Source organism: Urocampus carinirostris, chromosome 16, assembly GCF_059441175.1.
Source record: "Urocampus carinirostris isolate Australia breed hairy pipefish chromosome 16, RoL_Ucar_1.0, whole genome shotgun sequence".
NCBI classification, from domain to species: Eukaryota; Metazoa; Chordata; class Actinopteri; order Syngnathiformes; family Syngnathidae; genus Urocampus; species Urocampus carinirostris.
The window spans coordinates 7,011,819-7,032,927 of record NC_142364.1 but is presented as its reverse complement, the minus strand read 5'-3'; the positions used below and the strand labels follow the sequence as shown (position 1 = coordinate 7,032,927).

Genomic DNA, 21,109 nt, shown 5'->3' with positions numbered 1-21,109 from the left:
AAAAAAATAAAATGGAAGAATCAAGAAACATATGAATATGGAACTAATTGATCGTGTCTTATTGTGCCATATGAACAGAGTAGTCCCTTATCATTGCTATCATAGAGCAAGAACACTGTCTACTTACATGGATGAAGCCTGAATATTTCTTGTCAATCTCCACCACCTGCTGATCAGCCTTGTTCTTCATGGTTGGCTCAGGGTCGGTCCCCATAGCAATCAAGTAGGGAACACACTACAAAAAACAAGGACAGACTGAGGAGATCCTTTCTTTCTCATGCCATGAGGCTCTTTAACTCCACCCGGGGGAGTAAAAGACCACGTTAAACCCCATCCCCACATTTGCATATTACCCTATTTTTAATACAGTGTGTATTTTCTGTAGCACTATTTAAATACTCTATAGCAAAACGTTATATTGGGTATTTTTGTATTCTATATCTTTTATTTTATTTTTCTATTTTTCAACACAAGGATACTGCTGGAAGTGTGAATTTCCCTACGGGGATGAATAAAGTATCTATCTATCTATCTATCTATCTATCTATCTATCTATCTATCTATCTATCTATCTATCTATCTATCTATCTATCTATCTATCTATCTATCTATCTATCTATCTATCTATCTATCTATCCATCCATCCATCTACCCATCTATCTATCTACCCATCTATCTATCTACCCATCTATCTAACCATCCATTCATCTATCCACCCATCTATCTAACCATCCATTCATCTATCCATCTATCTATCTACCTATCTATCTACCCATCCATCTACATATCTATCTACCCATCCATCCATCTACCCATCCATCCATCTACCCATCCACCCATCTACCCATCCATCCATCTACCCATCCATCCATCTACCCATCTATCTATCTACCCATCTACCTATCTACCCATCTATCTATCTAACCATCCATCCATCTATCTACCCATCCACCATCCATCCATCTACCCATCCATCCACCTATCTACCCATCCATCAACCTATCTACCCTTCCATCCATCTACCCATCCACCCATCCATCTATCTATCTAACAAAGGTGTCTGACAGCGACCCCAAATCAGCCCAGTTTGATGTCAATAGGGCCAAACTTCACTCTAAACATGTCCAAATAATATTTCTTGGCTTTCAAATTCTGGGATCAATAGGGAACCTTGAGATTTGAAACTGCTGGTTTATTGTGTGATGGAAAAGAGTGATTACCTGCACAGGGTGGATGAGGCCCTGGCTGAGCGTCAGCGTGATGACACTCAGAGCAAAATGGCGCACCGTAGACTGCGTGTGCAGGAAGGAGTCCAGCACCTGCTTCAAATAGATCTGAATGATGGAGCTGCTCATGCCTGATGAGATGTCGCCCATTTCTTTCAGATCCTCCTGTTTGGCATTGTCCTTCCCTGAGTTGACCAAAATACATCGATGCGATCAGGCAAAATTCAACGTACGGTAATCGCCGATTGAACTCACATTCGCGGTCGGCTTCCTGCATTCGAGAGTCTTCCTCCTGTAGATATGTCTGCATATTTTTAAGCACCTGGATCTTCAGATTGACCTGGCTTTGCTCCTCTGACAGTATGCGGTTGTAGAGGATCTTCACGTCCTGCACGAACATCAGCTCGGGGTGCATGATGAAATGGAAGCCTTGAATTGATATAAATTTGGTAAATACTGAGGCACGACCTTATAAGGCAAAAATTAACAGAATATCCAAAATGCATACGAACCTAAACCAATCAAGGCCTTGACCTGGACCATTTCATCTCTGTGAGTTGTAAAATACAGAAGAAGCTCCAGGACCTTGTCCTTGATGATGAGCTGTAAGACAAATTATTGTAATAAAAGTCATTTTATCTGTATCGCATATTTGAGTTGTCACGATTGCCCATTGCCCTCACTTGGGCCCGCTCGTTTGGCGCCCCTCCTATTTAAACTCAGTGCTCTCATTCACTCCTGGTCAGCCCGTCAACGAACCTCTGCACTTGCAAGACGTGGATTTTGACTCTGTCCGGTATCCTGCTTGTGTAACCAGTATCCGGTATCGACACCGTCTGTCCCGTCCTGTCCGGTATCTTGCTCGTGTATCAGGTATCGATCCCGTCTGTTCCGTCCTATCCGGTATCTTGCTCGTGTAACCAGTATCAGCTATCGATCTCATCATTCCTGTACGGTATCTTGCTGCTGTATCCAGTATCGATCCCGTCCGTCCCGTCCTGTATCTTGCTCCAGTATCCAGTATCTATCCCGTCCTGTATCTTGCTCCAGTATCCGGTATCGATCCCGTCCTGTCCGGTATCGGCTCGCGTATCCTGTATCTGGTATCGATCCCGTCAGTCCTGTCCGGTTTCGATCGGGTCTGCCTCTGGCTTCCTGTTTTCCCGCGCCTGACTTCTCTGTCTCACTTCTTCCGCTCAGCAATAGCCGAATCACTGGCGTCTGTGTTCATGCGCATTTCCATAAAATAAAACTTGTGTGAAAACGTTACGCGTCTGGGTCCACCGTCTGTTCGGGTTCTGACATGAGTCAATTGAAATTTCGCCATTTGACCCAAAAAGAAGTTCAACTTTTCAACTTAACCATATATTTGTGGTGTATTTCATTTAATGCCAATTCAGCTGCACATTTTGGGGGGTAAATCTACACAAAGTAGACAATGGAAAGGTAACACCAAAATTAAAACAATGTGATACAGTATCAAGAGGGTTGAAAAAATGGCTAATCTCAATATGGTGAATCTTAGCCTTTACAGTCTTCTTTATGTAACAGAGTTTGGTCTTTATGCCCTGTTCATTTCGACATTAGGTGTTTTATTCTTCAATGTAGTACCACAGCGCTCCAACAAAGATAAATTACCTCTTCTTTAAAATATGGCCCGGTGAAGTTGGGATCCTACCTTGGTGGCACCTTTGAGCTCCTCTTGATCAAAGTCAAAGTGTCGACACAAAGCGCCGACGGTGAAGAGCGAGCGCAGAAGCGTGGGCTTGTTAGACACTAAGGTTGGGCTGTCGGGGTCCTCCTGGTGCTGGGTCTTGAGTTTGAGCAGAGCTCCTACAGATGCAAGACAGAATGTGATCGAGATTCTAAAATATAGGAACCTTGCAGCATTCATGAGCACTGTGGATATACAGATATGCATCCATCCATTATCTTCACGGCTTATCGCAGGGTCGCATGGGTGCTGGAGCCCATCCCAGGTATCTTCAGACAGTGGGCAGGGGACACCCTGAACTGGTTGCCAGCCATTTGCAGGGCACACAGAGACAGACAACTCACCCGCTCATTCACACTGAGGGACAATTTGGAACGGCCTATTAACCTGAAATGCATGTTTTTGGAATGTGGGAGGAAACCGGAGTGCCCGGAGGAAACCCACACAAGCACGGGGAGAAGATGCAAACTCCACACAGGAGGCCCCATCTCATGACCTCAGAACTGTGCCGCACACGCGCTATCCAGAACAAGGACAACATTTTTCAACCCAAATTTTGATCGAAATTAAAGTAGCATAACTTTTAAAGTAAAATTGTATACATTATGTCATTTTAAACACAATCATATGACATTTTAGACGTATCAAGGTACTTTTTCTGAATCCTTTTTATTTTATGTATTTATTGTTTTAATGTAATGCATTTTTTTTTTTAATTTTATTGTTTGTTAATACAGCAATCTTTGCAGTCTGGTCATCCTGCAAGGGATATTATCTCATGTGCGGTCCCTTCTCAAGGTTTCTTCATTTTCCCTCATGTTGAGATTTTTGAGTTTTTCCTTGTCCTCATGTAGGTTTTAGATCAGGGAATGGTGTGCTAATAGTCTGTAGTTTGGTCTGTGCAGCCCTTTGAGACTCCTTGTGATAAAGGGCTGTACAAATAAACATGACTTGACTGAAGAAATTACGCCCAAAAATAAATAAAACAATAGAATTGTACAAATATTTGATATTTAAATATTGTTGAAATACACTTACCATAGAAACGATTGAAACAAGCCCATACAAACTTGTAGTTGTGTGTGACTTTGTTTACCACAGCCCCAAGACAGCTCACACAATGCTGCACCACCTATGAAGCAGACCACATATTTTTAATGGCACCAGTTTTTCACACCCCAAGAATGTTGCAAACTAAACACACCATCATTCCATGTTTGATGATGAGCTTCATGAGGTCTTCTTCAATGGTCGTGAGAAAATTTTCACTGGGACTATCCATCAGCGGCACAACCAGTTCCAAGATCTTGGCGACGTTGCAAATGATCATCAAGTCATTTGGATTCTGCAACAGCGTGGAGTAGGTGGTTATTGCGGCCACTCGAGGGCGCTATTCTACAATAAATCGACAGCAGTTCATCCTTACGTTGTACTTGGTGGTTAAGTGGGGCTGCATGCTCATGGCATGTTTAACCATCAGCTGTGGTCGGATCTTGCTGAACAGGTATAGTGTTGTGACGCATGCCACGAGGCGACTGGAGTTTTCGCCTTTTTCCTCACAATCTTAAGTGAAAACACAACACATTTTTTCCAAATACATTACACAAAAAGTTGTATCCATTTGATAAATGTACAGAGAACCCTCACTACGCTTCAGTTATTTCTGACTCACTGCTTGCGGATTTTAAATTGTCTTATTGTCATTGATATCAACGTCTAGTGCATTGTGTTCAGACAGCACACAGCAGATGCTATCACAGGCGCAGGTTAGGGAGGGCTTTGTGTATTAGATGGGCCTGACTGTGTGCGACTGGGATAGGCTGGTGTATGCCGTCAGTCAAATAGCAGGGCGGGTGCACAAATCAAAATTAATGTGTATTCTCCTGACAACAAACTGCGGAACATAGCTACAGCTGAGCAAATATTTTAGCAGCTTGTTACATTGAAAAGAAATTCATCAATTAAATAAGACTCTGAGGAAAGAGTGCAAAGAAATGCTGACCGCCAGCAAGTGCTCCTTGGAATTTTTTTGGGTCCGGGAAGTGACTGAGGCAGCATCGGGAGAGCATAGCGAGGCTGTAGATCCGGGCCTGTATCTCACCAATTCCAGACCCATTACCCATAAAACAGATGACCAGGACCTACAACCTGTGGGAAACTGCTACATTCGGGACGGTTGTATTCTAATCATCGCAGAGACTTGGCTCTACCGGGCTTACCCGATGCTAGTGTGCAGCTAGCCAGCCGCTCTCTAAATCGCTTTCTTACTGTAAATGGAGAAGCTTTCTAATATCGTTGTACTTTTGTGTAATGATAATGAAGACCATTCATTTAACTGCAATTCTGTGTTTTTATTTGTAGAACTCATTCATTCATTCATTATCTGCACCGCTTATCCTCAGTAAGGTCGCAGGGGTGCTAGAGCCCATCTCAGCTGTCTTCGGGCAGTGGGCAGGGGACACCCTGAACTGGTTGCCAGCCAATCGCAGGGCATTTGTAGAACTATACTTGTTATTTTGTTACAGTTGTATACTCTCAGTCGGTAAGGACGAGATCTTAAGGTAAGTTTGACCCTTGGGGGATTCACGGATTTTTCATTTTCGCTGGGAGTTCTGGTCCCCATTAACCGTGATAACTGAGGGATTATGTATCACAGCTGTATCTCTGTGTGGTGTGGAGGCTGCAGCGCTACCGACTGGGGTAGTGTGAGGAGGGTAACGAGGACAGCAGAGAAAATAATCGGGACTACACTTCCCTCCATTCAGGACATTGGCCAGAAGCACTGCCTATCCCATGCTAAAAACATTACCGGGGACCCCTCTCACCCCCATCATGGACTGTTCACTCTGCTAGCCTCTGGGAAGAGGTACTGCAGTGTGCGGTGCAGGACCACCAGGCTCCGCAATAGTCTAGTCCCCCTGGCCATTAGACTGTTAAATGGTCAATCTAACATATAGTTAACTTAAATCTAAACGGCTGCTAATCTGACTTTTGCACTACTGGCAGTTTTTTTTTATAGCTTGCCACTCCTTGCACATTGCTCTCTGCACTATTGTAATTACAGCGTTATTGTTACAGTGTTAATGTTACTGTGTACCTGACTTGTTAACCTGACTGCCCATTTTGCACATCTGGTTAGCTACTCTTCTTGCACTATCGGCACTATGGTAAAATACTATACGTAGCCAAAATACAATACAACATTATTTATATCTGTACATTCAAGAAAACTGTGGGGGTCAGATGCATCGACATTTCGTTCTGTATACACGTGTACTAGAATGACAATAAAGTAGATCTGAATCTGAATCTGAATCTGATTACTGTATACTGTATTTACCTGCAATGGACTCATCATATTTCTCTACATGCTCCACCAGATTGTCCACCAGTTGACTGCAGGCCTTCTTAGCAGGTTTGTATGAAGCCGTTTCTTCTGATTTAAGTAGCTGAAAAAGGTTTTAAGTCACACATTTTAAAAAAGATTCACCATAAAAGGCAGAAGTGAATAATGACACCCCATTTAAAACCTTACATTTTGGAGGAGTTGCTCAAACCAATCATAACCAGAATCCTTACATGCAAGCACCTGAAATGAAGAATGAGAAGAAATCATACACGTGTAGCAAAAAACGCGTCGACTACTAAATCAAACACACACCACGTCAGTGATGTTCAAGATTTTTCTGATCATGGCGTCTTTGTCGTGGCTGGGTGTTGGCGTGAACCAGATTTTCTGGAAGGTTTCATTCACCAGTTTCTGCAGAGTCAAATATGCATATGTAAAAAAAAAGTTTCATCAATTTGTACATATGGGAGGATTTAAAGTGAACCAACTTTGATCCCCTCCTCGTCGTTAACCCGTCGGATCATTTTGACGCACATCTCGGTGATTTTGTGAAAGTCCGGCAGTTCCAGGCAAATATCCCTCAGGATTTTGATGACTCTTTTCCTCACGCTGATACCCGTGTCCTGTTGAGAGTGAAACAAAAAAGGTCAGTTAAACTGGATACAACCTAGATTTCTTGTAAATATGTGATTAGTGGAACAAATGTAATCAACATCACTTCCTCTGGTTTGAATGTTAGCCACACGATTTATCTTGTGACACTATCATTCAGATTTTTTAGGTGTGTAAAACAGCGTACCCACTGGCTACCTGATTAGTTCCCCGTCCTGTTTAAGCTCAGTCCTTTCACTCGCCTGTTGTCAGTCCGTCAGCGAACCTCTGTTTCTACAAGGCAAGCCATTTGACCCTGACTCCCATCGGTCCCGCTTTTTGCATCCGTTTTCCACCCGTCGGTTCCCGCTTTCCCCGTTTGTCTCCGGCTACGACCTGTTTTTGACCCCGACCACGTTTTGCTCTCCCGTCCCGGTATGACTCGTTTTTTGATCCCGATCACGTTTTGCTCTCCTGTCCGGGCTATCGACCTATTTTTCCCGTCTTCAACACCACGATCTCCCGCTCCGGAAGATTCACTTCCACATTTGGAATATGGTCCGATTCTGTGAGCGGCTTGCTTCTCGCGTCCACCGAGCACCGGATCGCTGGCGTTGCCTTTCCTCTATATCTCAATAAACTTGTGAGAAACGTTACGCGATTGGGTCTACCCTTAAGTAATTCAAATTTTCTCAAACATGCCAGTCTGAAATGTGTCACATCATATAAAATGCTGGTCTACTATTGGTTTACAGATATGCTGTTGTGTCACGGTTGCCATGGCTCCAACTCTGGCTCGTTGACAGATTGGCTTCCCTTCTATTTAGGTTCAGTGCTCTCACTCACCCTTTGTCAGTCCGTCAACGAACCTCTGCTCCCGCAAGACGTGGGTTTAGACTCTGTCCGGTTTCCTGTCCGGTATTGTTCCCATCTAGTTTGTCCTGTTTAATTTCGATATCCAGTTTTGATATCAATCCTGTCTGTCCCTTCCTGTCCGGTATCGACCCCATCTTCCGCCCAACGATTGCCGAATCACTGGCATTTGGGTTTACGTGCATGACTGCCCATTTTCCCGTAATATAAAAGCTTGTGTGAGAAACGTCACGCATTTGGGTTCACCTCCTGTTCCGGTTCTTGACATGTTGGCTGAACTACCTCCTATAATCCTTTTCTATATCTTCATTAACCTCAAATAACCCACTTTGCGCATTGGCAATACAATCAAAAAACGGTACTGTTTTGATTCGCTATGCATCCCAAGACTCTCAGTGATGCTAAAGTGAGAAGCAACAGCATGATGACCATGGAAACGAAGCATCATGTTATCAAGAAATACAAAGAAGGCACAAGAAAAACTACTCTTGCTATGTAGCTTGACCCTGACCAATCGACCGTCTGTACTTATATTTAAAAAAAAGTCGATTCAAGCAAGGAAACCTAAAGAGCATGACAATCCATGCAAGTGACAAACAAGGGTTCAGTGTATTTAAGACTTTTCCTTGTGGGATATTTGAAATGGCGAGAGCAAGGCTTATCTATTGAGCGATAAACAAAGTAAAATGATACGCTTAACCACGATTTGTATACATGCAGGTCATAATTGATGAGAAACTGAATCGAATTACCAATATCCTCTCGATAAGCATGTCATAGTACTGCTCGATGAGTTCGGGTCGACTCAGGACGAAGCGTCCCACCAGTTCCACGGCGGCCTCGCGTACGCTGGTGGAGTTGTCCATGAGGCGGCCGTGAACGCCACGCTGCATGTCAGGCTGGGAAAACGAAAAAGATTTGTCAAGTCACAAGTCGGGCTACACAATATTCCAAATCATAATAATCTGAGGGCTTCTCACCCGTGCTAAAATACTCGGGTCCACAGCCACGACTTCAGACAGACATTTCATGGCTTTCGTCCGAACTGCGATGGCGCTCTCACCGAGCACCCTCAGGATCTACCGAAGACAGAAAATGTAACACGTGTACACGTAAAGTAATAATAGGAGAAAATTTGAGCATTTGACAAATTCCTGAAAACATGGTTTTGCCCTAAATGATAAAACTGTGGTGAAATCATTCAAAAAGCATTTCAATAATTAATAAAGCCAAATTCATTTTAAACTATAATGCATTGTATTTATCATATTGTTCTCTAGTTCTGCCATACTTAACATATTGTGCAGAAGTCTGGGGCAATAATTACAAAAGTTCACTCCAGCCCCCTTTTTTTCCCTCCAAAAACGTGCAATTAGAACCATACACAGGGTAGGATATCAAAATCATACTCATATATTATTCCTGCAGTCCAAATTATTAGAATTAGATGATTTAGTAAAAATTTTCACTGCTCAAATGCTATTTAAGGTCAACAAAAACAGTGCCAGAAAACATCAATAAATTATTCATTCGGAAAGAGGGAAATTATAACTTAAGGGGCTGTAGTGAATTCATAATCCCAAAGGTGAGAACCACCAGGAAAAGGATGTGTGTGTCTGTGTGTGGAGTCAAGCTTTGGAACGGTTTGCAAGACGAGATCAAACGGTGTCCAACTATTCACTTGTTCAGGTTTAGATACAAAGGAACATTCCTGGCGGAATACAGAGATGAGGAGGTTGGGGTATGAGTGGTGCGGGAGATTGGGAATAGTGCGTCTAGTTAACTTTGTGTTATTGTTGCTATTCTTACATCATAACTGTTATTATTAATATTATTACTATTGTTGTTAATATCATTGGTGTATTTAATAGGGAAGATTAAAGGGGTAGGGAATATAAGCATTTGCTTTTTACTACCCCTTTTCGAACATATTATGTAACGTTATTTTGTTGTTGAGTTATTGTTTTTGTTCTGTTTTTATTGATGTTCGAATAAAGTTTTCATTCAATCATTCAAAGTCAGATGTTTCACTCATATGGCGTGTTTCTCTCTGCAGGCCAATTTTTGCCATATTGACTCATTTTTGAAATCCTACAGAAAATGGAGGTTTGTGGCCTGAAAGGGGATGGGCGCCACCATCACAGGAAATGGGGCCTCTAAGACCCTAGTGGTTAAGGGATCAACCCACCAACCCCAGCCATATAGGCATAGGATGGATCAAAGGAAAGCTTGTACCTTCATCTTTCATTTTTTTAAAAAAAGGATGTCTTTAGCTTTTACTATTGTTTAGTAAATAACAGTTGAACGTTGCTAAGTTTCTTGAAAGTACTCGTTTCCAAGAAAAACGCTTTCTCAAGGTTTCTTCATTTTCCTTATGTTGAGGTTTTTGAGTTTTTCCTTGCCTTCATATAGGTTTTAGATCAGGGGATGGTCTCATAATAGTCCGTGGTTTGCAATAGTCTGTGTGGTCTGTGCAGCCCTTTGAGACTCCTTATGATTAAGGGCCATACAAATAAACATGACTCGAATTGAGGTGTTTGAGGTTTTCCTTGCCTTCATGTATGTTTTATATCAGGGGATGGTGTCATAATAGTCTGTGGTTTGCATCAATCTGTGATCTTTGCAGCCCTTTGAGACTCCTTGTAATTAAGTGCTATAGAAAAAAAACACGACTTGACTTTTATTAACACAACGGCACTTTCCTTGCAAAATAACATTTTTTTGCAAGAACACTGAACTAATACATTAACAATGCACGAATTTTGCAAAAACTTCTAGCGCTCATTGTTTCCGGTGACATGGTCACACCATTTCGGTTACCATGACGATCGCGTTCCAGCGGACGTGCACAAAACATCATCCCTCTCTGCCCCTACAATGATGGAGGGATTTCATCTTTGTTAGACAAAAATATGCTCTGTTAAATTGTTTACTGCCTGTACTTATCCATATCTTAGCTACTCTCTGCTTCACTACACCTACTTGCCACGTTGGGCCGCCTCCACACTCTAAATAGCTGGATACAGGAAGCAACACTAGGTGGGGGCTGCCTCAATGTGTGGACAAAGATCTGATCAAAGCCAATTCTTGCCATGGCGCCCAATTGGACCCGCCCGTAAGTGTCACGGTTGCCATGGTGCCCAATTGGCCCCACCCGTGTGGTGCCAGCTGCGGCTCGTTGAGAGATTGACTTTCTGTTTATATAAAGCTCAGCGCTCTCTTGCTTCAGGGTCAGCCCGTCGAACGAACTTCTGCCCCACAAGACGTGGGTTCTGACTCGGTCCTGATTTCCTTTTGATATCTTCAGTCCGGTTTTGTTCCCGTTTATGTTTATCCTTTTTTATTCCGGGTTCCAGTTTTGTTTCCGTCTATTTTGGTCCTGTTTATTATTTTCTCCAGTTTTTGTTCCCGTCTAGTTGCTCTTGTTAGTTATTGATATCCTGATTTGTTTTCAATCCTGTCTGTCCCTTCCTGCCCGGTATCGACTCCATCTGTCCGATATCAACTCGGGCTATTGGAATCGGTCTCGTCGGTTTCTAGCTTACTGTTCTTCCACAGGGCTTGTGTGAGAACGTCACGCGATTGGGTCCTGTTTCTGTTCTGGTTCTGACACCTGGAGACTAAATAATTAACGATGAGCTGTGCCAAACTCTTGTTGTTTTTTCAATTAAACAATAAAAACGTGTTTATACGTTTTATCACTCAGGGTCAATGTTTCTGAAAACATATTTACAAGTTATGGCATTGAATGTGGTACATAAGGAGGGAGGGCTGAAAAAACTAAGGCTACATTCAAACGTTACTATCAGATAAGCAATGGCAAGAAATAATGAGAAATAACGACTCACCTGTGATAAATAAATGTCAAAACTCTGTGAGAAGGGCCTCATAGAGGCTAAATATCGGACAATCAAACAGGAGTCTTTGTAGTCTATTGCATCAGCGCTAATCCTGAAAGACAAATGACAGCAATTGAGGAACGATGTGAAGGCTGGCTGATCAAAAAGGCATTTTAATTTTTTTTTACCTCGTGTGAGAGTTTCTGATAACCTTGCGCAAAAACTTTTTCCGCGATTCGGCCCTCTGCATAATCTCCTCGGAGGAGTCGACGTTGTCGGTGGCATATGAAGCTTTCGGGTCATCGTCGTCATCCTGCGACTTCATCGCCTTCTCCACCTCACTCGTGATGTCCCTGTACCATTGGGCGATGTAGAAATTCCTGGCGAACTGGATGAGGCAGAATACGAGTTGTTGTATCCACAAATATGAGCTGAGGGAAATGATTCATGAGAGTAATTACACATGCTCACCACGAGAGAGGGGTCAATTTCACCGCTCTCCTCAATGTAGCACAGCAGGGCCCTCTGGAGTTGCTGCGTCTCATCGTTACCGGGGGACTGCAAATATGATGATTAATCAGGCATTAGGTTGAAACTGTCATGATTACTGATTTGGGGCACCTGTGGCAGCCCCGTTGGCGCCAACAGCCATGGACCCTGATTGGCTGTTGGACTCATCTTCGTGAAAGAACCCGTCAGATCGTCTGCGAACCTACGCTCCAAGCCAGGCAAGCTTTTGTGACTCTCCGACTCTATCCTGCCCTGTTTTCTGTCTGATACCTGTTGCCGACCTCTTTTCTGGACCCATTTATGTTTTTGCTCCTCTGCCCTGGCCATCGACCTGTTTACTCGCTGTCAACGACTACCTTTGCTCGACACGGAATCATCAGATCGTGGATGCAAGTCCTCATTTCTCTTCTAAATGAAACTGAGTAAACAAACGCAATTGGGTCCCGTCTCCGTTCCTGGTCCCTGACAAACAGTTGCCAAATAAAACATGATTGAATTTCGAGGGTGTAGCGTTACAAATTATTGTTTTGTTTCAAAACACCACACCCACTCAAAGAGGCAGCGTAGACTCTTAGGTTACAAATTTTAACTTTGCATTGTGGAATAAGATGTTTTTGGTGCCTCTTCACAGCATTTGGACTATACGTCAGGACCAGAACAAAGACAGGACCCACTTGCGTGCGTTTCTTTTTTTATTAGGAAGAAGGGAAAGGGTAGTATACACGATTCGTAGATCGTTGATCGTGGGGAGCATAGATAGATAGATATACTTTATTCATCCCCGTCGGGAAATTAACGCTTCCAGCATTATCCTTGTGTTGATTATTAACAGATTAATAGGATGGCCTCGGGGTGCTGTGTTGTAGTTTAGCAACAGCGGAGTGGATGACGTCACACGCTAGGCCAAAAGTTCGACGTCCCTGCAGCAGATGGAAATCTTTGTGCCCAGGGTTACACCACCTTGATTCACGTAGAATGCGAGTCCACCTCCTCTCCGCTTCCCGCAGGCTTTTGTGTCTCTGTCTGCCCTAACAGCGCTCCACGTTAGCGTCCGGGATGCTAGACGTGAGCCACGTTTCCGTAAAATACAGCAAACTGCACTCCCTGTACGCTTTGATGTTTTTCACCAGCACAGCTAGTTCGGCGGTCTTATTTGGTAGAGAGTTCACATTTCCCATGATTACGGACGGTACCGAAGGTACAGCAGCTTAGCCTTCACCTTAGCTCCGACTCTGCAGCCACGATAGGGCTCCCTTATCACTCCGGCACAAGAATTCTTCAGGGCAAGGAGTTGATTCCTCGAATAAACGCATTTTTGTGCGTTAAAACCCATAACGACAGGATAGAAAGTAAGTGTAGTTGTCAAACGGGACAAAAAACACAGAAGATAGAAGCGTGTGCACTCTAGCTTTTGGTTTGTTTCATATTAATAAAATGTGTGCCGTGGCTAGCTACGGAGCACACCCAACGCAGACGGATTACAGGAATGAAAGGAGAAAGAAAGCAGACAATAAAAATAAAATAAATCAATAAAATAAAAATAAATTATTTTATTTTTTTTAAAAATCAAACAATAAATCACAAAAAGAGCGAAATAACACGAAGCTGCTGGAAAGCCTGTCGCTCGCGCCTATCATCTTATGCGCTAAATTAATGTTGCAACCTGGGGGTCGATTGCCGTGTTCATTTTTTTTAGTACCTCTTTAAGTATGCGGTCGATGGCCTTTTGGTCCATCTTGCTGTTAACCGCATCTTTACGCAGACGGGAAGCCACAGTGCCCAGGTAATCCAGCGATGCCACCCGGAGTGCCATCTCTGTCTGCTTGTTACTAAACTGGTGCACCTTAAAAACAGGAACACACAAACCAAGTATAAGGTGAAATAACAGACTATTTTGTGGGAAACCGGGAAATGAAATTCCGTACCAGGAGGCGACCAAGCAAACTAAGCAGAAGTTCGGCAGCTGGCCATTCAGGTTTGTTGACAGTGGAGAGAAGGTCATGCACAAAGTTTTCAAATAGAGGCCTGAAGTCGTCTTCTCCTTGCTTACTGCCACACCTGACAAAACCACACAGGTAGACGGATATATATTTCATTTCAATTCACTGCAATTGAATTTATAAAGTAACAATTACATTATCAGTGTCTGAAACTCATAACAAAAAAGTTAGTGAACACCAGGGCAGTCATAAAGTTGCCTGCCCCATTATTCACATCTTGAATCGCAATAGGACGACTCATCGCAAAAAAAAACCATTGTTGCAAAGTATAAAGGATAGATAATCAGAATATATAACAGAACACCACTTTAAAATTAAGTTTATTATAAATCTACTTATAACATTCACTGCATGTATATGACATCACTGTTTTCCATTTGCCATCAGTATGTACCTGTATTTACTCATCCTCATTCATGCAATGTTTGCGTTGCGTCATCTGCTACAAGCCATGTGAACTCCTCTTTCCACGTGCTTTTAATGTGCGTTTACGTTTTGTAGTGTCATCAATTTTGTTAGCTTATTTTGAATCTTTCTTCTAGGGCTGAGATTTTGGCTTTATTCCTAACCACTTCTCCATTTTTCTTGTGTTTTCTGTGCGTCTATATGCAAATGCACGTCCTTATAAGGCTCGGGAAAGTCCGGAAGCACGAAGTTATTCGATGCAGGCTTCTGATTGGCTGCCGCGTATGCAAATTGCCTAACGAACCGAAATTCCAAAATTTCCAAACCGAACGAAGATTTCGAAATCGGAATAAAGCAGACGTTTTATTGAAAAAAAAAAGGGGAAGAAAAAAATAAAAAGGAAAAGTTGCAGACGTTATTTCAGACACTGCATTATGGAAGCTTTTGGAATTAAGACAAGGACTATGGGCTTTTTTTTTTACAATTGTCATTCTTTTTACGTACTTTTTAAGAAAGACCGTCAGGAAGTTCTGAGCAGTCCTCATGGCAGTCTCATAAGAATTGGTGATGAAGACATCTTTGTCCACCTGCAAGAATATAACAGCAAGTGAAATACGGGACTATCAATCCATTTGCGTTAAATATAAATAAAATTTAAGATTTTTGATGCCCACTTTTTTATTATGCTCATCTTCTCCGTCCTTTGTTGAGGGCAGTTGTACCACGCACTGGATGAGTTGAAGAACCAAGGCGGTGACCATCTGGATATGCTTATTGCCACCGTGCTCGCCACTGTTTAATCTGGTACAGAATAGAATGATTATTATTATTATTTGTATTAGTAGAATGGGAATCCATTTACTTGAGTGGTTTACCGGAAATTTCTCAGGTTGCGTTTACTGGACGGTAGCCTGGCCATTGAGTTGAAAATCTCTTCGAGAATGAGTTGCCTGTGCTTCCTGTAGCGAGAGAACACCTGCAGAAGAAAAAAATATATACTAAGGGACGATTATAGATAGATAGACAGATAGACAGATAGATGGATGGGTTGATAGATAGATACAAAGATACATAGATACATAGATAGATAGATAGATGTCTAGATAGAAAGACAGCTGTCTAGATAGATAAATGTCTAGATAGATACATAGATGTCTAGATAGATAAATAGATGTCTAGATAGATAGATGTCTAGATAGTTATATATCTGTCTAGATAGTTACATATATGTCTAGAGATAGTTAGATGCCTAGATAGATAGCTGCCTAGATAGATAGCTGCCTAGATAGATACACATATGTCTAGATAGATAGATAGATGTCTAGATAGATAAATAGATGTCTAGATAGATAGATGTCTAGAGAGATTGATAGATGTCTAGATAGATAGATAGATGTCTAGATAGATAGATGTCTAGATAGATAGATGTATACAAGGATAGATGTCTAGATAGATGTCTAGATAGATGGTTAGATGTCTAGATAGATAGATAGATGTCTAGATAGATGGTTAGATGTCTAGATAGATAGATAGATGTCTAGATAGATAGATGTCTAGATGTCTAAATAAATAGATCTCTAGATGTCTAAATAGATAGATGTCTAAATAGATAGATAGATAGATAGATAGATAGATAGATAGATAGATAGATAGATAGATAGATAGATAGATAGATAAATGTCTAGATAAATAGATAGATAGATAGATGTCTATATAGATAGATGTCTAGATGTCTAAATAAATAGATCTCTAGATGTCTAAATAGATAGATGTCTAAATAGATAGACAGATATATGTCTAGATAGATAGATGTCTAGATGTCTGGAAAGATAGATGGCATGAGGAAGAAATGATCTCCTCAGTCTGTCCGTGGAACAAGACTGTGACAGCAGTCTGTCGCTGAAGCTGCTCTTCTGTTTGGAGATGATTATCAACATGTAGTCTGTTTTTGAAGCGGTTTCTAACACGATGCAGAAGAAAAGATCTAACACGAGCAGACTAGAAAAGTCCCACGTACCGCAGTCACCACTGTAATAGCGCACAACTGCAGCTCACTGACATTTTCCACAAAGAACGGTGTGATACCAAGCGTGGACACCTAGATGAAGAAGAGGCAAACAAAGCACACAAATGAGATAACACTGACAATTTAATACTTTTAGTCATGGAATAAACATAAATAGTGTCTCACTTGGAGAATGGTGTTATCGGTGAGCAGCTGGATCTCCACCAGCTCCGAAAGGTTGCCGATGATGTCGCACACTTTGCCGTATAGCTGAAGCACCGTCTTCTGTTTATGGCTTGAAGTTTTGGCTTTCTTGCTTTTGGAATTATGTCCACCACCTCGAGTAAAGAAGTAAAAAAAGCGTCTTTATAAATACAGACGATTGGCTGAAGAAGAAACCCATGATGGATATGCAGACCTTTGTGGGAATCCACCCTGTAGGTGGCGTCGTACTGGGGGTAGACTGTGTTCAGCATGTGGAACTTGGTGTACTGCAGGACCCGCTCGATGACGTCTTCGATGAAAACCACCTTGGGCACGCGCGGTGAAGTCATGATGTTGAGCGCTGTCAGACAGGCGTCTGCCGATTTGGTCACCCGCTCTAAGATCAGGTCTCGCCACAGACGCTCCTCGTCCATGGAGTCGTTACCCTTTAATACAATACTGCTTGTTAAAAATATATGGTCAAGAGAATCTTCTAACCTTTCTGTCATGCATTTTACCTTATTTTTACTTAAAACGTATGCAGCCTCGCTAATAGCCTCTCCCTAAACCGCGCCACAATCGTTTCATGAACCTGTTAATAATCCACGGAGCACCCGCTGGTGATCACAGCATTTATTTACGCTCTTCTGACTTTCCTCAGAGTCCGATTTCATTGATGGACAAACCGCTAAAATACCACCAGTTTGTTTTTTTGTGGGGGTTTGTGTGCGAACACATTGACTTGAGCGCCTGCCAGACAGCATACGTCAGCCTATCACAGTCGCGCACTGAAATTCACACTCACCAAACCTATACATATACAACGTGCTCCTCATGCCAGAGTTTTGCAAACACAATGCACGATACGTTGATATCAATGACAATAAAGACAATTCGATTAAAAATCCGCGAAGCAGTAAACCAGCAAATAACCGAAGCGCGAAGAAGATAGGGGTCTCTATACAATGTAGAAAAGCACTCCTACGCATGACACCCACTAAAGTTTTAGTTTTCTAGTTGCTTTAAATGCCAACATTTCTTTTCTTCATTTCGTTTCAGTGTTTCCTCACGCGATGCACATCCACACTTTTTCTCAATAATTGTAATAATAATTTGTGTATGTGTTGTCAGGATCTAGCACACCATTTACAAACTAGGGGGAGTGGCTGGTGAGTACCCGCCTGCACCTAATCAGTCCACGCTTGTGTTTCAATATTTCAGCTCCATAGATTAACTGTACCCAACAGTAGAAGTAGTCAGGTCAGCCGTCTTTGTCATTTCAAACCAAGTTTGGTTTGTTTCTTGTTTGTACAATTTTGGTGGTTCTTTTGGGACTACTTGTTTTTTTTTTTGTGTGTGACTTTGTACCTGGGCTTTGTCATTAAACACCATCGTTTTTTGGAGCACACCTGCTTCAGTTCTTGCATGTTGGATCCACTCTTTGTGATTATTACCGATATGCTTCACCTGTGCCTGCTCCTTTGGTGCCAACTGCCGCGGGTTCTGATTGACTCCCTGTCAGTATTTGAACCCAGTCCTGTCTGTCCCCTTTTGTCAGTCCGTCTGCGAACCTCAGTGAACACTAGGCAAGCCTTTTTTGACCCTGACTCCCGCCTGTCCCGTTTTTGCTCCCGTCTGTCTCCAGCTACGACCAGTTTTGATCTTGACCACGTCTGCTCTTACGACCTGTTTTTGATCCCGACCACGTCTGCTCTCCCGTCCCGGCTTAGGACCAGCTTCTGACCCCGACCTCCCATTTTTTCCGTCCCTGACACCATCATCGCTCGCGACGGAAGATCCACTTCCATGTTCGCATCACAATCTGAGTGCGAAAGCAACTTGCTTCCCGCGTCGAGCGAACACCGGATCGTGGGCGCAGCCCTGCCTCTTTCCTTTAATAAAACTTGTGAGAAACGCAATTGGCTCCTGTTTCTGTTCTGGTCCTGACACTCTTGAACATATTTTCCTGTGTAATTGATGTTCTGGTTTGTAAGGTAAGGAAAATAGGGGTAATGATTTCCTATTGTACATTGAATGTTTGATACCTCACTTTAATTGTATTAAATTATTTGGTACTTTGCGCTTCGTAGTTTGCGGTCTCAGTGCATGGCAGGTTAAATCCATTATCCCCAATCGCATATTTCAGCAAGCGGGGGCCAGCAGAGCCTATTTTTTGCCGTTATTTCTGCCTAAAATAAAGGTCACTCGAACAGCCGCATATTGCTGCGAGCTGACTCGGGAGGATTGTTTTTCTGGCCCACCTAAAATGAAATCACAGTTGTGGCTGCGATCCACTCTCCCCAGTTGACTATTGATCCGAGTGGGGACCAAAAGAGCAAATCTGCACATTGCGTGGCAAAAATAAAATCTGGCCACTTACATGGTTCATTAACGTGGACAACTTGACACTGTCCTGAATATTCTTTTCCAGTATGTTCATAAATTTCACCAATTTCTTTGAAGAAATCTGTGGACAATGAGCAAACACAGATTCACTGAAAACACATTTAAAGTCGAAAGGATTGTGACTGGGATACTGGAACGCCCTCCACCTACCTTATAAAAGATGCCCATATCTTTAATCTTTGCCGAATCGCTGCCTAGCTCATTCAGCTGATGCTTACCGAGCAGCAGCTCCTGCGGTATTTCATCATCACCGTCCTCATCTGAAAGAAGGTTGAGTAGAAAAATTGCATGACTAAACTATAATACACAGCCTTATTCCAAAGGCATTTTGAGATGATAATTTTGGCATGATTTATGTTATTAGCTTCATTTACCTGCAGCAGTGAGGTCCACATCCTCCAGACTTTCCAGTATGTTGTCTAAACTGGCAGAAAATCTCTTGAACGTAGGCGTGTCCATCAAATCTAAAATATAAATATTTGGCAATAAATAATTTTGGAATTGATTAGTTACTTTTACTGTATTTTCCCCCCAAAATTGCCTTCTCAAATCCAAATTCAGTTTAAAGCCTTGGTCCTCTTGATTTTCCTATTTTGCTATACAAGTTCATACAATTTTATCTCGATTGCTCATCCATGAGGGCAGCACGGTGAAGCAGTGGTTATCGCGTGTGCGGCACAGTTCTGATGTCATGAGATCGAACCTCCTGGGTGGAGTTTGCATGTTCTCCCCGTGCTTGCATGGGTTTCCTCCCACATTCTAAAAACATGTCAGGTTTAGTAAGCCGGTCCAAATTGTCCCCAGGTTTGAATAAGCGAGCGAATTATCTGTCTCTGTGTGCCCTGGGACTGGCTGGCAACCAGTTCAAGGTGTCCCCTGCCCGAGGATGGCTGGGATGGGCTCCAGCAGCCCCGCGACCCTACTGAGGATAAGCGGTGCAGATAATGGATGAATAGATGGATGCTCATCCATGAATCTAAGGATTTTTTTTCTTTTCACAATTAATGTGCTGAATGCAATTTAGTTTTGGATCCCAAATACATTCTCACTAGGAAACACACAATTCTAGAAAAAAATGTATCTAGTTGAAAATAGGTTTTATAAAATACATACCTTCTGGTTGCATCTTTTCATACGCCTTTTTCTCTTTGTGTTTTTTCTTCATTTTTTTGGCCACTGAATGAGATCAAGAAGAACACAAAAATTAAAAAAAAAAACAAGCAAAACAAATATTCTTTATAATGAAAAGTTACTCACCCTCACTTAAGTTTGGCAGTGGACCGCTGTCACTTTCTTCTGAGCTCAGATCTTGTTGCCGATTCCTTTTTTGCTCACGTTTCCACGATTTGTCCTGATGTTTCTTTCGCTTTTTCCTCGTTACTGAGACCGAGAAAATGAAATATATACCATGATGAATTGGATTAAATGCAAAGAATTTTGGCAAAAATTCGAGATGACTGAGTAAAGGATCCGTCATCAAAATTCTGAATTACCCTCAGTGTCCGAGTCGTCGGTTGTTTCATCTTTTTCTGTTTTCTCCTCTTCATCGGAGTCAGTATACTTCGGAGTTTTACTTATCATACTGTGCCGTCGCTTGGCATTAAATGAAGTCTCTGTAAGGGCAAAACGGGACTGAATGTTAGGTGTGCATCGAACTCTGTAAACTGTTTATGAGACAAGAATAACAATTGTAAGGTGGTTGAAATTAAAAGCAAATCAATCCATCGAATTTCTACAGGGCTTGTCCTTTTAAGTTGTTAGCTGGAGCCTTTTTTCTTTTATAATTGTTCCCGATTTTTTTTCCATTAGTCATTAAGTGACCAAACACCCCTTTCGAACGCCTAATGCCGAGTGCAAAGCAGGGAGTCAATAGGTACCAATGGTGTAAGTGTCAGGACCAGAACGGAGACAGGACCCACTTGCGTAACGTTTCTCTCAGTTTTATTGGAAGAAAGTAAATGGTAAATGGTTTCCATTTATATAGCGC

General features: G+C 42.2%; 1 protein-coding gene across 3 annotated transcripts in view; it reads right to left on the bottom strand.

Annotated features, from left to right (window-relative positions):
* LOC148350100 (nipped-B-like protein B) overlaps positions 1-21,109 on the bottom strand; it is a 57,770-nt gene that overhangs the window by 12,054 nt on the left and 24,607 nt on the right. For all 3 annotated transcript variants that reach the window (XM_088355604.1, XM_088355602.1, XM_088355603.1), the window contains exons 11-41: positions 20,616-20,735; positions 20,380-20,502; positions 20,236-20,298; positions 19,497-19,586; positions 19,273-19,382; positions 19,097-19,183; positions 16,931-17,162; positions 16,699-16,850; positions 16,525-16,605; positions 15,383-15,483; positions 15,182-15,308; positions 15,012-15,094; positions 14,028-14,160; positions 13,802-13,945; positions 12,064-12,150; positions 11,781-11,980; positions 11,602-11,704; positions 8,734-8,832; positions 8,506-8,652; positions 6,778-6,912; positions 6,602-6,700; positions 6,476-6,529; positions 6,281-6,389; positions 4,367-4,503; positions 4,145-4,285; positions 3,979-4,072; positions 2,905-3,059; positions 1,739-1,829; positions 1,482-1,655; positions 1,221-1,411; positions 128-235 (exon numbers count right to left, since the gene is read on the bottom strand). In XM_088355604.1, the coding sequence (XP_088211730.1) occupies positions 128-235; positions 1,221-1,411; positions 1,482-1,655; positions 1,739-1,829; positions 2,905-3,059; positions 3,979-4,072; positions 4,145-4,285; positions 4,367-4,503; positions 6,281-6,389; positions 6,476-6,529; positions 6,602-6,700; positions 6,778-6,912; positions 8,506-8,652; positions 8,734-8,832; positions 11,602-11,704; positions 11,781-11,980; positions 12,064-12,150; positions 13,802-13,945; positions 14,028-14,160; positions 15,012-15,094; positions 15,182-15,308; positions 15,383-15,483; positions 16,525-16,605; positions 16,699-16,850; positions 16,931-17,162; positions 19,097-19,183; positions 19,273-19,382; positions 19,497-19,586; positions 20,236-20,298; positions 20,380-20,502; positions 20,616-20,735 (3,770 nt within the window). The remainder of the gene's footprint in view (positions 1-127; positions 236-1,220; positions 1,412-1,481; positions 1,656-1,738; positions 1,830-2,904; positions 3,060-3,978; positions 4,073-4,144; positions 4,286-4,366; positions 4,504-6,280; positions 6,390-6,475; positions 6,530-6,601; positions 6,701-6,777; positions 6,913-8,505; positions 8,653-8,733; positions 8,833-11,601; positions 11,705-11,780; positions 11,981-12,063; positions 12,151-13,801; positions 13,946-14,027; positions 14,161-15,011; positions 15,095-15,181; positions 15,309-15,382; positions 15,484-16,524; positions 16,606-16,698; positions 16,851-16,930; positions 17,163-19,096; positions 19,184-19,272; positions 19,383-19,496; positions 19,587-20,235; positions 20,299-20,379; positions 20,503-20,615; positions 20,736-21,109) is intronic.